This window comes from Electrophorus electricus, chromosome 12 (genome assembly GCF_041902795.1).
Source record: "Electrophorus electricus isolate QZ-2024a chromosome 12, ASM4190279v1, whole genome shotgun sequence".
Lineage (NCBI taxonomy): Eukaryota > Metazoa > Chordata > Actinopteri > Gymnotiformes > Gymnotidae > Electrophorus > Electrophorus electricus.
Genome location: NC_137508.1, coordinates 1,103,937 through 1,115,152, shown reverse-complemented (window position 1 = coordinate 1,115,152; position 11,216 = coordinate 1,103,937). Strand labels below are relative to the sequence as shown.

Sequence of the window (11,216 nt, the reverse complement as noted above, 5' to 3'; positions counted from 1 at the left end):
AAAATAACCGTGCAAAAAAATGCGCAATTCCCGTGTGACGTTTGCGCACGCCAGCACCGAAAACCGAATAAGCGCCATCGCCGTTGAAGCGGATTGGTCCGTGCTCCCCTTAGCAGCCGCCCAGTTCTCGTTTCGACTGCCGGTCCAATAAAGATCTGCTCACGAAACGCTTACGGAAAACACTACGACAACTGCGGCGCGCGGCTGCTCGGGGATGCGATCGGTGGAGCCTTGGCCAGAGCTGAGCTCGCGCTGTGTGGCATGGAGGGTATTCCGTATCAGCTGTGGCAGAACGCTCCGCTCGCGGCATCTTCCGTGAACGTCATTGTCTTGGCTGTTTTTGCTGCGGTGTTTTATTTGCTGCTGCAGTACCGACGAAGCGCGGCGTTTCTGAACATCCCTCCGGGACCGAGACCGCTACCCCTCGTGGGTAACTTCGGAAGCTTATTTTTACCCCCTTTTATTTTAAAACGTTTTGTCCGTCAGCATAAAGGACACGACGGAAGCAACGCGAATCCGGTTGCCACACAAGCTGGCCTGCTGGAACTGGCGAAGGTGCACGGAGACGTGTGCAGCGTCTTTGTGGGCAGCCAGTTAATAGTGGTGTTGACCGGCTACGACGCTGTCAGAGACGCGCTGTCTAATTACGCGGACGTGTTCTCCGACAGACCGGACATTCCTCTCGTAACAATTCTGACGAGACGTAAAGGTAAGGCGATGCCAGCCATGAAGGTTTCACTTCCTCCTCGTATGTTCTCCAACAAGCGTGTGCCCGCCTTTACGGCAGCATGGAGCAACCTTCTTAGTGTTTTCTTAACGTTGGTTAGACGCGTACAATGAGAGCACTTTAAGCAAAACGCGGAAAGTTGCTGTTGGTGTGATAAACGTGGATATCTTTGCGTGCTTGATCTGCAGGCATTGTGTTCGCCCCTTATGGCCCAGTCTGGAGAAAGCAGCGGAAGTTCTGCCACACGACTCTGCGTAGTTTTGGCCTGGGCAAACTGAGCCTGGAGCCTTGCATCCAGGACGGCTTTGCCTCGGTGAAGGCCGAGTTGCTGAGGGGGAGCCAGGAGGCTGGGGGTTCGGGCGTGACCCTGGTGCCGCTGATCGGCAACGCCGTGTCCAACGTCATCTCGTCCATCATCCTGGGCCAGCGCTTCGACCCGCAGGACGAGGAGTTCCGCACGCAGTTGGATCACATGGCGCACGGCCTGGAGATCTCCATGAACAGTGCCGCCGTGCTCATCAACATCTTCCCCTGGCTCTACCACCTGCCATTCGGCGTCTTTGCGCAGCTCCGTCAGGTGGAGCGGGACATTACGGCTTTCCTCAAGAAGATCATCGCGAGACACAGAGCCACCCTGGACCCCGAGAACCCCAGGGACTTCATCGACATGTATCTGGTGGAGATGCTGGCCCAGGGGGAAACGTCAGGGTCGGAGGAGGGAGGGTTTTCAGAGGAATACCTCTTCTATATTATAGGGGACCTGTTCATTGCAGGGACAGATACTACCACTAACAGCATACTGTGGATGGTGCTATACATGTGCTTACACCCTGATGTCCAAGGTACTCTGCTATCTCCCTGCAGTTATATATGATCATGAAGACACATGATTGTGAATTAGGTTGTTATCAAATGATTTTACGTTCAGATTGCTTTTTACTTTATTTATTTTTGCTTAAGCTCCTTCAATACTAAGTTTGCTTTTGTGCTTTTTACAGATAATGCAAAGACTTGTGTTGCCATGCAAGAGAAAGCACAGAAACCGCAGTGCTTGACAAAGACTCCATAGGAGGTCACATGTTCTGTGGTTATTGGTTTGGTGTTGTAGAGAAGGTCCAGCAGGAGATTGATGCAGTGCTGGGATCTGGGAGGCTGCCGTCTCTAACGGATAAGGGCACTCTGCCCTACACAGAAGCCACCATCATGGAGGTCATGAGAATGACGGTGGTGGTTCCACTCTCTGTGCCGCACATGGCTTCCAGAACTACAGGTCAAAAATGGGAACCGGACAGTGGGTTTGTGGGTTTCTGTAGCTGGGGACCAAAATGCTAGCTGCAAAAAGACTCCAGGTCTTATGATCGTAAACATTGCTGATGTGATTTCTAGCTACGAACCCGAAAGCAATTTTTGGAGTGCATTAGACTCACAGAGAGAAACATGCTTGTGAAATGACCTCTATATGCTCCTAAAACTCAATCTCTTTGCAGAATTTCGAGGGTATACTATTCCCAAGGGCACAGTTATCATCCCAAACCTCTGGTCGGTCCATAGAGATCCCAGTGTGTGGGAAAATCCAGATGACTTCAATCCTTCACGGTTCCTAGATGAGCAGGGACAGCTTCTTAGAAAGGAGTACTTCATTCCGTTTGGAATAGGTAAAGTTTATAAATACTATTTGGGAATATTTATGGAATGGGGAGCAAATTCCATAAATATTTAAAGACACTTGTGGATTTCAGAAAAGCTGGGTGTCCATATTTCTCTTAAAATTCGCAGAGTTCTGAATGCCTAACAGTAACCAATGACACAAATATCATGACTGTGTGATTTTAGTTTACATTTTCGCTGTAGTAACAGTCATGCACTACTGTTTTGGCTCACAGTATGGCAGAGTAATTGCCTTTGTAAGATGAATTACAATGATCACATGGTTAAAAAAACAAAACAACAAAATACAATTTTAATCTACCATCTCACATCCTATCAGTGTATGTGATGCAATTGTTCTTACAACAGCAAATTTACATTTATTTGACACTTTTTTTGTCCAAAGCGACTTACAATGATGACTGAGTACAGCTTGAGTAATTGAGGGTTAAGGGTTTTGTTCAGAGACCCAACAGTGGGAACCTGGCAGTGGTGGGACTAGAACTGGAAACATTCTGATTACTAGTCAGGAACCTTCACCACTGAGCCAGAACTGCAAATGATGCGATGGACTATTTTCTATTAGATGTTTTACATTTATTCAGATTGGTTGTAACTTATGAGCACTAATTACAGAAGTGTGGTTTTCATCTCAGGTCAGTGTTGTGCAGGTCTGGTGACAGCAGGCTGATAACGATTCCAGCTGATTTTATTGTTCTGACTTTACATCATGACCCTTGTTAATAATCACTCACAAACATAATTTGAATGTGCCGTGAGATAAAGGTTCAAATCAAGATAATTATGAACAGCATTTATATACACGGGGATAAATGACACAGTGGCCAAACACTACACGCAAACAGTCCAACATATTGAATAGTGCGTCAGCCAGCAAACAAACGCGACTGACGTTACGGCAAATGCAAACCATCGGTGAAACACGTTGGCCAGTTTTTCATGTTCTCTCTGGACTCTCTGTATGTGAGCCAGTCCACATTGACAGGGGTTGGTAGTTTAAAGAAACATACAATAAAATGGTCAGATGATCTTGGATGGAGGTGTTGAACTTGGAGGGATGGGGGCTTGTTTTAAGCTGAGATGGCGTTTTCCTGCCTGTGTCCAGGTCGGAGGGTGTGCATGGGCGAGCAGTTGGCAAAGATGGAGGTCTTCCTGATGTTCAGCAGTCTGATGCAGGCCTTTACCTTCCGCCTGCCCGAGGGCCACGCACCTCCCTCCCTGCAGGGACGCTTCGGCCTCACCCTGGCCCCCGGCGCATTCTCCGTATGTGCCACGGCCCGTTGACCCTCCCTGCTCCCATCACTGTGGGGTTGAGGCTCCTGCTGTTCTTAACGTGGTGTTAACGAGTCCGTGTTTGGTGAATACTGGGCCAACACTTTGCACTAGAGTTCAGCGGCGCACCCAGCGGATGGCTCATCAGACTCGGAACAGTGCTGGGATTAAGCTTTCACTGAAAATGGCTGAATCTTTATTTGAAAATGGGTACCAAATCATGTTAGTGTCTGTGGGGTTGCATAAATTAAATGAATGCTAAGCTTACACTAATAGAGAATAATGCACAGAATGGAATAGGACTAATGCTTGAATTAATAAAATAATTACTGTATGTCCAGACATAACAGGAAATGACCTAGACGTGCATATGTGTGATTACGCAAGAAGACATGTGCACGCGACAGTCAGACAGGCGACGGCTGAGATGGAAAAACACAAAAGCAGTGGCACAAGGCGAGAAAACTATAAGTCTGTCTGTTGCAAAGTTGTGCTTTAGATCTCACTCGCACTGTGTTGTGAAGTGACATCTCCAGAGCTCTGTATTAATAAAAGGCCACAAGGTAACGCACTGGTTCCTGTCTCTTCTTTCCTGCATCAACGGACACGACATGTCTTGAAAGTGTGCTAGTTCACAGTGTGGACAATTTCCTATATTAATAAGCTTTTAAAACCCTTTTTAGCACTTTCCTGTGGGCTCAGAAACGTGCTCTGGCCTCCTTCATTAACCAGAGGCACTTTTTCAGCTGTGGCTTACTTGCGTTATTACCTTCAAGGTGGTTTTTCTGTTTTGCTAAATAGTACTTTATTTGTGTGTAAGAAGAAGGGAAATGAATGCAGTTTTACATTCAAAGTAAAATTGGTATTACATGGCAGTTTTAAAAATACATTTTTGCTGAATTCTACATTCATCCTGTGGGGAACAATTCTTTGAGCGACGTCTTGGTAGCGCACTGAGGCCTCGCTGCTGGTGTTCATGTCATGTTCTGAATATCTATTTTGTCCTTTTCTCCATGCATTGTTATGGTTTGTATGTGGACACTAGATAGATAGATAGATAGATAGATAGATAGATAGATAAAGCAGAGATTTCTCTCTCATGCAGAGCATGGTAAATACATTTCTGAAGCCTGTATTTAACCACACTGTGCATCCTGGAGACTTTTGCATGATCCAATCACATGCGTTGTTCCTCTTAAATGAGGCTGTTGCTCTGTTTTCCCCGTCTTTCGTGCCTTGTAAAGATGGCCTGTGGGGCACTAAAATAAAATAAAACAAAACCCACAGCTGGATCCTGCAGTCAAGTAGCCACGTGACCACTGACTCCTTCACCTACTGCGCGCTGGGTAGGACAGAATATCATGGCTTTCTTTACGCACCATGTCCTCAGGACTCTGAGCTCTGCTGCCCGAAATGCAGCGATCAAGCATGTTACTGTAATCGGGGGAGGCTTGATGGGGTCTGGCATCGCGCAGGTAATCACGGTCGCGCCGTTTATATTTACAAAACTGGATTAAGCAGCTAACAGCTAACCAGCTAATTTAGCTAGCGGCCTCTGCTAGGTGACCAGCTATCGTACCTGACCCATGCATACGCATTATTCGCCATTCAGTTTTGAATACGCATGAAGACGCATGAATAGTATTTTTAACAAGAAAACAAAATTTATATGGTTTGATTAAGTCTGTGTGTGTTGTTTTGTTCAAGGCCGTGAACGGAACGTTAGGGTGACCAAATGTAGCCGGGGGACAGGAAGTTCAGTAATCCACGGGTTGGGGGTCTTATTCTTATTCTTATTCTTATTCTTATTATTAGTAGTAGTAGTATCATTATTATTATTGCCTCAAAGTATAACCATAACCATATCTATGCACAAGTTCAGATATTGTGACCATGGTTTAGGAAGTTGATGTTTGTATTTACTTACAAGTACACTTGGGAGGGCATCAGGAACATCTGCTCTGCTCCTCCCTCATCTTCTCCTCTCTCCTGCTCCCCTCTGCTCCTATATTCTGCATGTCCTTTCCAGTCAGATCTTTTCCTCTCCCCTGTTCTCCACTCTCCTCTCCTCTCCTCTGCTACTTCTGTTGTCATTTTTAGTTATGGATTGTTGTTGTTTTTTAATTATGCCCACATACATGGGGGACTACTTTATTGATCTTAATGGGTTTTTAAAATTTCAAATCTATCTATCTATCTATCTATCTATCTATCTATCTATCTATCTATCTATCTATCTATCTATCTATCTATCTATCTAAAGCTGCTACTCTGTATGTTCACATGCATCACTACAATGTCTGACATTACTGAGACTGCACATGGGATTTGACACATATAATGAAATCTAAACATAGTTGGACATGCACGTGACTATCATAGTTAATTAGCTGATGTCAGTAGCAATGATGATTGATTTAGCATCCGCAAACTGGACAATTTAACAAAAATGTCTGTTTCCATTTCACAGAATTACTGACTCTCTTTAGTAAAACCTTGTTCATTTTTACAACTAGTTTCAGCGTTACCGTTGCCTAGGCAGCAGTGGGTGTTACGTTAATAAGGGCCTCTTCAGCAACAGATGGGAACACTGAAGGATCCGCACATTGTGCAATGCCACCATGTGAAATATCTTCATCTTTTACTCAGAATATTGGGAAGAGGTGTTTTAAATATATCTGAAACCTGGTGGGGGGTAGCTAACCTAACCTAGACAGCTTCTTAGAAACAGCTTCTTAGAAAAGAGCATTTCATTGCGTTTGGAGTAGGTAGTTACAGTTTTGGGGTCACTAGCTGGCAAGCTAGCTAACATGCTAATACGATCTGCATGAACTCTGAGGTGCCAACACATTTCATCTTCCTGTTGGTTGGTTAAAATGTTGCTATACAGGTTTGCACAGAAATAGTCGAAGATTTTGACTTGAGTTTGAAGTAAGCGCATGACACCATTACCTTGGTATAGTGGTACAGTGGTAGATACACTGACTTGCTGGGCTTTTGAATCATTCATGCCCATTATAGGCAAAGTGGCCCCTTAAAATCAGCAGAGGTTAATGTCAGGAAATGGTGGCTTAACTGATTTCACTTTACCAAGTGTCCTGCTTCCTCAGGTGGTGGCAGTAACAGGGCATTCGGTTGTGCTGGTGGACACGTCCGAGGACATCCTGAAGAACTCCACCAGGGCCATCGAGGGCAGCCTGAAGAGAGTGGTGAAGAAGAAGTTTGCAGACAAACCTGAGGTCAGCTTTCACAGGAGTGTTGGTGGTGGCACAATTAATCCAGAGACCAGGGACATCTGAATCTGGACAGCAGGCCTGAAGATGCAGATTGAAAATGTGCAGGAACAGCTGTTAGTCATCTCTCTCTCTCCCTCTCACTCTCAGGCTGGGGAGGAGTTTGTTCAGAAGGTGCTGAAGAACATTTCTACGAGTACAGATGCCGCCTCAGTGGTTAAAAACACAGACCTGGTGGTGGAGGCCATTGTCGAGAACCTCAAGATTAAACAGGACCTGTTCTCTACACTGGACAAAGTGGCTCCAGAGTACGTGAGGCTGTGCAGTGCTGATAACAGTGGGAGATGTAGACTGTGATGGCTGAGTACCACTCTCTCCACCATGCAGTGCTAATAACAGTGGGAGATGTAGACTGTGATATCAGACTGTTTTGGTTCCTGTGCTCCGTTTCTGCCAGAAACACCATCTTTGCCAGCAACACGTCCTCGCTGCCCATTGCAGACATCGCCAGGGCCACAGCAAGGGTTGACCGCTTTGGGGGTCTCCATTTCTTCAACCCTGTGCCCATGATGAAGCTGGTAGAGGTAAGAACGTCTGCAGATGCCCACCTCCTCTGCTCTACTACAGACGCGCCCATCTCCTCTCCTCTATTACAGGCACTCACCTCCTCTACTACAGGCGCTCACCTCCTCTATTTTCTGCACTTCTTCATTCCTGATTTATTTGCTTCTTGGTAAAATAATTCACATTTGTTTTCAGTCTTCGTTGACAAGTAAAATCCTTTAGGCATTCCATATATACAGAATTTAAATGGATTGCACTGCTAATGACTTCAGGCACAATTAGAATCATTTAGCTTGTTCACGTGGACACCATGCGCATCATTAACCACACAGCTGCAGGACATCTCCAACGTTACACATGCAGAGTTTAGTTTTGTCCCGTAAACACATCCATCTTCCGAGAGTCGCTGATTGGTGGGATTTCAGGAGTGGGAGAGAACTTCCATTAGAGGACTTGTGCTGGTAATCGTTTTATTTGCAGTTCTACATGAGCGGTTTGTAAATTCAGTAATTTTCAGGTGTTTGTTTTGCCAAAGTCCCCCCTATTCTGAAAGAATGTTAACGATCCGTTTATCAAATGTTTCACGGTTGTAGGTGATTAAGGCGCCAGCGACGAGCCAACAGACGTTCGCTGCTCTCCTTGAGTTCAGCAGGGTACTAGGAAAACACCCCGTGTCATGCAAAGTAAGTGTTGGTTTGTTTGTTTGGTTTTTAGAAGTACATTTGACACTAAATGTGAACTATTAAAATAGTCAACTCGCCTCATGCAATGTTTTTCCAAGGACACTCCAGGCTTCATTGTGAATCGGTTGCTTGTGCCGTACCTGATGGAGGCTATCCGGCTGCACGAGCGAGGTACACCTCGTCCCCGGGGACATGCAGGATGCACTTCTCCAAATGTCAAATATGGCTTCTGTCAGTAGCCCTGGAAAATCGTCTCACACTGTCCCTCCAGGTCACGGTTCAAAAGAGGACATCGATGTGGCCATGAAGCTCGGGGCTGGCTATCCCATGGGACCGTTTGAGCTGCTGGACTATGTCGGATTGGACACATGCAAATTCATCATTGATGGCAAGTACTTGTGTAGACAGGTCAATGAGTTTTTGACTTTTTACATGTCGATTTAATTCTTGCTTGTGTGGTTGTAGGTTGGCATGAGGTGGAGCCTGAGAACCCCCTGTTTGCACCAAGCCCCCTGCTCAACAAGCTCGTGGCAGAGAGCAAGTTGGGCAAGAAAACTGGAGAGGGCTTCTATAAGCACAATTAACTGGAGCAAGGGTGAACCTGACCTTTGACCCTTCCACTTCTCGGTCAGGGCACAAGGGTCACACGCCCCTGTAGGGGGAACTTGGAGAAGGCTGAAAGTGGAGGATGGAAACGGAATGATCATTGAACCTGAGTTGCGCAACACTAAAAACCCAAAAAACAGTGCCTTTCAGTTGTGACCTTTAGGTAACAGAACGTCATCTGATGGTATGACCTTAATAGTTAGACTGTTTTGAATGTCTGAAGAACATCTGTGGTGAAGAATTTGAAAAGAATAATAAAAATATAACATATTTTGAAATGCTCCATGCTGAGTGGTTTGGAAATAACATCCGGAACGTTTTCCAGCACATACCAACGTCTCTCGGAGTGTTTACACTAAGGTTTTATTGTTGCTAGTTTATTCTAGATTATTCCTGTTTGTCTTCAGATTAAAAGCAGAACACCAGTGGTAGAATCACGGATTGGGCCACAGAAGATGACTGAGGAGCAAAGCAACAGTAGAATGGCCTGTTAAGTTCTCAGTTATTTTCTGTATTGTGGCTGATATTTGACTATAATGTAAAACGTAAATTATGCTCTTATCTTGACAGCTCAAAATCCATGTGCTGTTACTTCACTTATCAGGGCAGTGACCCAGAACACACTAGCCTGGGAAAACTGAACCCAGCAAACTGGTGTGAAAACAGCAACCATACATAGATAAAGCAACTTGGACTTTACCATCGTCATCATTTTTTATTTTGAAAGCCTCCACAATTTTTGTTCACCATTATTCTAATTCAGATAAGGGCTGCATCGCTTACCCTGAAAGCGTGCTGATCCGTTTTGTCCAGTAGGTGGCAGCAGATCACAACCGTCAGTAATTCTGATTCAGGAAACATCGCCTCTAGCGGTTAAGTGTGGGAGCACAACAACACCGGAACTGGAATAGAGCTACGTCCAAATCACGTGTCCAGAGTACGCTACCAATAATTGGAATATCAGTGGCACGAAGCGGCCGTGACCGGGGCCCTGGTGCTGGCGTTTGGCCCCGATGCGGCTGTGCTCACTATGATGGTGAAGTTACAAACCTAGAAACACTCGTGAGTTTAGCACGTGACCCAGACACCGTCGTTCCGGGGCGTCTGCGCGCGAGGTCCGTGTGAACGCACGTGCCTAATATACAAGCGCTGATGCGAACATATATACTTTATATTGTGTTCTATATATTTCACAGTTTATTTGAATTATAAGTCAACTAAAAATCACAGCATGCACCTTTAAAGACGCTTTTTTTTTCGTGAAAGACGCCTCATATTACCACCGTAAAGGAAAACGGTGCAACATGGACATCTTAGCCTCCAAACAAAAAAGGTTGTCAGTACAACAGGTGTTTGATACTAGAGCCAGACCAAATCACTCACCATTTTCTCACATACTGCAGACACTGGCGAGGATGGCCCTGCCTTGTGCTTCCTGTAGAGAGTTATCTGATTCTTATCCGTGTCATAACTAAGGTGGCAGGCAAAATGTTCACAGTGCACTCTGTTGAGCTGTACTGGAACACAGTGGGAAATCTGGGATATCCAGTATGTTAAAAACGGACATTCCTTGGTAAGTGATTTGAACAAGTAAGTTTGGATTGCACATAGGGTTTCCATCTTTTCAGCAAGCCAAACCCAAACTCTCCTACTTCATTCTACTCACCACCAACGTGTCTTCCACCTGGACTTGGTGTTTGACTTTGTTTGACTTTTTATTGGCTTTAAATTGCCAGTAGGTGAGAGAAATGAGGAGTAACAAATAAATTGTCCAGTAAGATTGTATTGCTTGTTCAACTCCCCACAATAGGGTAGAACAGAGCAAAAAAGAAAAGCAAGACACCCAGACATGCACCTAAAAACTAGATTGTCCAGGTTAAAACTGGATAAATGGCAACCTTCTGCCAGAGCACTTTCACTCTACAGCAAAGAGTCAAGTCTCTGTGACTGTGGCACTTCCACAGAACTTCATCGTCTAATGGACTGTGACGCAGAGCAGGGTCATGTTTAGAGACCCCTCTCTCTCTCTCTCTCTCTCTCTCCTCCAATGAGCAGACACAGGAGTGTCTTTTAACAAAGACACAAATGCTCCCCAGTTGCGCACGCCTCCAGGAAAGGGGCGACCCCTCTTGCAATCAGCTGACTCATCTTCTCCCCGTGCCTAACCCTAAGGTTGGGGCTGAGGAACTGCACTGTAGCGCGATCCCCTGAAGAGCCAGCATGCGTGCAGCTTTCGCCCCAACCAAGGAGCAGCGCACCCGATATACCTGATCATGCTGGTGCAACTGAGATCAGCCCAACCAACGCCACCAGGCTGCTCCTGCGTGGTTGGAGTGAACAGTTGTAGTCGTGCCAACCCTTTGCAGAAAGATTGTCTGCGCTTGTTTTAAAGCACACTTTTGTAGTCAGGGTAATGGCCATCAACCGTATGGAGACTCCAGCTTAGTCTCACTCGTTAAAGTA

General features: G+C 45.6%; 2 protein-coding genes across 2 annotated transcripts; both read left to right on the top strand.

Moving 5' to 3' along the window:
- Positions 1-2: 2 nt before the first annotated feature.
- Positions 3-4,234, top strand: cyp2u1 (cytochrome P450, family 2, subfamily U, polypeptide 1). The gene is made up of 5 exons (XM_027031747.3): positions 3-709; positions 916-1,569; positions 1,836-1,997; positions 2,215-2,382; positions 3,501-4,234. Exons 1-5 carry the CDS (start codon positions 262-264, stop codon positions 3,677-3,679), a joined length of 1,611 nt encoding a protein of 536 aa, XP_026887548.3. The 5' UTR covers positions 3-261; the 3' UTR covers positions 3,680-4,234.
- Positions 4,235-4,981: 747 nt separating this feature from the next.
- Positions 4,982-9,031, top strand: hadh (hydroxyacyl-CoA dehydrogenase). Its single transcript, XM_027031741.3, has 8 exons — positions 4,982-5,142; positions 6,778-6,906; positions 7,051-7,208; positions 7,358-7,484; positions 8,058-8,147; positions 8,246-8,318; positions 8,419-8,535; positions 8,613-9,031. The coding sequence occupies exons 1-8, from the start codon at positions 5,029-5,031 to the stop codon at positions 8,729-8,731; spliced, it is 927 nt and encodes a 308-aa protein (XP_026887542.2). The 5' UTR covers positions 4,982-5,028; the 3' UTR covers positions 8,732-9,031.
- Positions 9,032-11,216: the final 2,185 nt, after the last annotated feature.

What these genes read in the sequence shown, in the direction of transcription:
- cyp2u1 (XM_027031747.3), top strand. Translation starts at nt 262, where the DNA reads ATGGAGGGTATTCCGTATCAGCTGTGGCAGAACGCTCCGCTCGCGGCA. An exon ending in CATGGCTTCCAGAACTACAG is followed by an intron (nt 1,998 to 2,214) that starts GTCAAAAATGGG and finishes ATCTCTTTGCAG; the next exon opens with AATTTCGAGGGTATACTATT. An exon ending in CTTCATTCCGTTTGGAATAG is followed by an intron (nt 2,383 to 3,500) that starts GTAAAGTTTATA and finishes GCCTGTGTCCAG; the next exon opens with GTCGGAGGGTGTGCATGGGC.
- hadh (XM_027031741.3), top strand. Translation starts at nt 5,029, where the DNA reads ATGGCTTTCTTTACGCACCATGTCCTCAGGACTCTGAGCTCTGCTGCC. An exon ending in TATCCGGCTGCACGAGCGAG is followed by an intron (nt 8,319 to 8,418) that starts GTACACCTCGTC and finishes CTGTCCCTCCAG; the next exon opens with GTCACGGTTCAAAAGAGGAC. An exon ending in ATGCAAATTCATCATTGATG is followed by an intron (nt 8,536 to 8,612) that starts GCAAGTACTTGT and finishes GTGTGGTTGTAG; the next exon opens with GTTGGCATGAGGTGGAGCCT.